Below are 4333 nucleotides of genomic sequence, written 5' to 3'. Positions count from 1 at the left end.
GACTTTATTATACGCTCTATGTTTTGTGTATCCATTTTTGTCTATCCATTCAAGATTACATTAATTTTTTAATTGAATTTATAATTTCATAATGTAACCGTGTAATATGATATATGTTTTACCATAAATAAATTTCAAATTTAGTATCTCTCAAAAATGCACGGGGACTGTATGATTTTATGTAGACTTTATCATACGCTCTATGTTTTGTGTATCCATTTGTCTATCCATTCAAGATTACATTAATTTTTTAATTGAATTTATAATTTCATAATGTAACCGTGTAATATGATATATGTTTTACCATAAATAAATTTCAAATTTCGTATCTCTCAACAATGCACGGGGATTGTATGATTTTATGTAGAATTTATTATACGCTCTATGTTTTGTGTATCCATTTTTGTTTATCCATTCAAGATTACATTAATTTTTTATGAAATTTATAATTTCATAATGTAACCGTGTAATATGATATATGTTTTACCATAAATAAATTTCAAGTTTCGTATCTCTCAAAAATGCAAGGGGACTGTATGATTTTATGTAGACTTTATCATACGCTCTTTGTTTTGTGTATCTATTTTGTCTATCCATTCAAGATTACATTAATTTTTTAATTGAATTTATAATTTCATAATGTAACCGTGTAATATGATATATCTTTTACCCTAAATAAATTTCAAATTTCGTATCTCTCAAAAATGCACGGGGACTGTATGATTTTATGTAGACTTTATCATACGCTCTATGTTTTGTGTATCCATTTTGTCTATCCATTCAAGATTACATTAATTTTTTAATTGAATTTATAATTTCATAATGTAACCGTGTAATATGATATATGTTTTACCATAGATAAAATTCAAATTTCGTATCTCTCAAAAATGCACGGGGACTGTATGATTTTATGCAGACTTTATTATACGCTCTATGTTTTGTGTATCCATTTTTGTCTATCCATTCAAGATTACATTAATTTTTTAATTGAATTTATAATTTCATAATGTAACCGTGTAATATGATATATCTTTTACCATAAATAAATTTCAAATTTCGTATCTCTCAAAAATGCACGGGGACTCTATGATTTTATTTAGACTTTATTATACGATCTATGTTTTGTGTGTCCATACCCCTTCCTTTGGAAGTTCAAATTCAAAATGTTTAAATCTTATCTTTGCAATTCTTCATCTCTCTCCCTTCTGGGAACCTCTTTCTTTCTATCCTCTCCCTTTCAAAAACCTCTCCTCAACCTTTGAGTTGCTTTCTTTCATTGAAACGCCTCATTGGAAATGGCGAAGGAACCCAAATGAAAAACAAAATGGTGTTGCTGATGCGGTGGGGTAAAGATTGATAGTTATTTTTTATTTTTTTGTTATTATCTTGGTTTCAGATCTTTGTAATCCCTCATTCTCTTTAAATTAATTTTACAGGAACTAAGTTGATGCTTATTTTCATGGTTTACTTTTGCTATGGACGAGAAGAGTTCTCGATGTATCTTATTTTGTCTCTATATGATTCTATGTTTGGTGGGATTTATGGTAATGTTTATTCTATATGTTTTATTTCTGCAACTAGATTATGAATATATGCATTTCTCTTTGATGGAAATTTGGCTTTATATCTTAATTAATGTTTCTTGCAGGTATCATTCGCAGAAGTTGAAATGTACACATGAAACTATGCAAGAAAAAGGAAATATGGCCTTATATGCATGTATTGAGCACCAAAAACACGATTTGTATATTAAACTTGACTGATTCTTTTCCTATGTATATATTGAACAAGAATGATTTTTTTTTCCTATGTAATTTATGTTCTTATTCTTATACTACATGTGTAGTGAACAATGCATCAAACAAATATCAATTAAATAAAACAAAATAAACAATGGACACAACACTAATTTAAAACAAATTAAGCATTTAAATTCAATCATGTTAAACTATGTCACCATTTAATAATTTCAAGTGCCCCTGATTAGTGAACAATGAGCAATGATGAAGGAAGCCCTGGGATGACAAAATAATGCATCAATTTAATAATAAAAAAGTGACTGATAAAATTTAAATTATGAAGCAAGACCTACCTTAAGATACACAAATCATTAACAACTCTGTCCCTTCAAACAAAAATCTGAAGAGGAAATACAAAATGCTAAAACTAACCCAATCATTACTAAAAATAAAAGAATTTCAGTTAGATAAGGCGTCCACTTACTCGTGCCATGTTAAAAGAAGGGAATCTTGTGAATGCTTTTGAAAGAACATCGTCATTGACTTCATTACCAAGATCACCACAGAAGAGTCGATAATCATCTGATTATACAAAGCAGTAAAGACAAATCAATCCATGAATAGTTATCTAACTTGTGTAAATGTCACAAAAAGAAAATGATACACTACTCAGTCTCTGCATAAAAATGATAAAGATTAATTCCTGAAGAAAAGAATCCATCAAAAATGAAATCATGCTCATCAATTAAGGATCAAGGGAATAGTTAATCTCTGCATATAGTTTGTAACCAAGAAAGGCTGGAGACAGGTAAATAAAACTTCAGGTCCCTACACCGACAACTTTAATTTCTCTATCTATTGCTCAAAATATCAACAAAAAACTTGCATCAAGTAAATCCACATAAAAAGACCCCTATGATAAATAACCTATGCTTCAACCTCTTGTTTCTCATAATATTTCGGGCGTAACTTTTATTTCTACCTTGCATTTGAACATATCAAGACTGTTGCCATACAATCACGGTCCTCAAGTTAAAAACCTTCCTAGCCCCCTAGTATCATAATTCATAATCAAACACTACGTGGACAGGTTACAATCATGTGACATACCTAACCAAAACGCTCAAATTCACGAATGCAATTTCATATAGTCTCAGGAAACAAACATAAAACACAAGGACGCAATCCAAATCACTTCAACAAAACCAAACTAGTGAATAACAACATCTCTCAAAACCAAACTCCCAAAATACATTAAAATCAAAATAAATTAACTTGCAATAACAAAAACATAATCAGAAAATACCTTCAGGCCACTCTGCAAGTATAGGATCCTCCCAAGATTGACCAGCAGCTTTACGAGGAACCGCTTTCTTTTTCGTCTCAGCTTTATGCTCAACGTCGCTACTCGCAATCGCAGCCTTCACATTCTCGAGAGCCTCCGGCGTAATTATCTGTGCATCCCTCTCAAATAGTTGCTGTGCCTGTTCAACCACACATCGCGATTAAGCAATTTATCAAAGTAATACCAAATTCTCTATAAATTCCAAATACAAATAGAAATTTAAAAAAGTACCTGATATTGCGGAACGGAGTAAGCAGCCGGAGGTGGAACGGGACCGACGACTGGTGGCGGAGGAAGTTGAACGGCAGGGGTGGCAACGTACGGTGCGGCGTAGTGAGTGGTGGTTGCGGGTTGTTGAAGATGAAAGGGAACAGGGAAGTAAGGGGCGTTGGAATATACGAATTGCGATTGAGAAGATGATGAAGAAGGTGGCGTCGTCATGGAATTGGAACGAATCGCAATTCGATGGAATTGCAGTGTTTGATTGATCGAATCGAATTAGGAATCAAAAATCGTTTGGTTTAGGGTTTCAATTTCGATTTCGTTGGGATTTCTGAGTTCACGATTTTATTTTATTTTTTTTACCAGCCTTCACGATTTTTTTATTCCATGATTTTTCTTTCTTCCGTTGTCAAAAAACAAGATTTTTCTTTCTTCCAAGAAATGTATGGGCTTATTTATTATACTATAATAAAATTAATTACTTTCTTCCAAGAAATGTATGGGCTTATTTATTATACTATAATAAAATTAATCACTACCAAATTTACTAATTTATCCTTAGTAATTTTAATCACGTTTCAAGTTTTGTATCATTCATTGTAATTTCACTAAAAAATATAAACAAATATATAAAAAGATTATAAGATAAATTCAATAAAAAGATAATATGCATAAAAATAGGAATAAATAATATAAATACAACAAAGAAATTATATACTCCTATATGCAAAAAATAGGAATATCGTGCGGAAGTAACCAATCAACTGTCTTTCAAACTGCAATGACTCTCGTCTGTCCTCTGACAAGAACATTTTTTCGCGCACGTGGTAAGTGCTCTGCATACCTAACATTCTCCTCCCCACCAATACCTTTGAAGTGGTGGTAAATCCGTGCCTGTATAAAAATATAAGTAAGTAACAATCATGTAAACATGCGCAAAAGTTAAATTATAAAAAAAAAAAAAAAAATTTGGTTACATGAAACAGTGTAGCGTATCTCGCTACATAAGCATGCTTGCAACCTCACC

The 4333-nt window shown here is 31.4% G+C and overlaps 1 protein-coding gene across 2 annotated transcripts; it reads right to left on the bottom strand.

The window, feature by feature from the left end:
• Positions 1 to 1114: 1114 nt before the first annotated feature.
• Positions 1115 to 3765, bottom strand: LOC123888498 (RNA-binding protein 42-like). Of its 2 annotated transcripts, XM_045937580.1 has the most exons (5): positions 3316 to 3728; positions 3046 to 3223; positions 2224 to 2321; positions 2093 to 2139; positions 1115 to 2015 (listed from the first exon to the last, which is right to left on the bottom strand). In XM_045937580.1, exons 1-4 carry the CDS (start codon positions 3523 to 3525, stop codon positions 2128 to 2130), a joined length of 498 nt encoding a protein of 165 aa, XP_045793536.1. In that variant the 5' UTR covers positions 3526 to 3728; the 3' UTR covers positions 1115 to 2015; positions 2093 to 2127. The 2 variants fall into 2 exon arrangements, with proteins under 2 accessions (XP_045793536.1, XP_045793535.1); XM_045937579.1 differs by lacking the exon at positions 2093 to 2139 and having other exon boundaries at positions 3316 to 3765.
• Positions 3766 to 4333: the final 568 nt, after the last annotated feature.

This window comes from Trifolium pratense, linkage group LG6, assembly GCF_020283565.1.
Source record: "Trifolium pratense cultivar HEN17-A07 linkage group LG6, ARS_RC_1.1, whole genome shotgun sequence".
Taxonomy (NCBI): Eukaryota; Viridiplantae; Streptophyta; class Magnoliopsida; order Fabales; family Fabaceae; genus Trifolium; species Trifolium pratense.
The sequence above is the reverse complement of the archived record's forward strand: the minus strand, read 5'-3'. Positions and strand labels throughout refer to the sequence as shown.

Coding starts and splice junctions, on each gene's coding strand:
- LOC123888498 (XM_045937579.1), bottom strand. CDS start 3,525: ATGACGACGCCACCTTCTTCATCATCTTCTCAATCGCAATTCGTATAT. Junction 3,224..3,315: donor ACTCCGTTCCGCAATATCAG/GTACTTTTTTAA, acceptor GTGGTTGAACAG/GCACAGCAACTATTTGAGAG. Junction 2,322..3,045: donor ACTTGCAGAGTGGCCTGAAG/GTATTTTCTGAT, acceptor TTGTATAATCAG/ATGATTATCGACTCTTCTGT.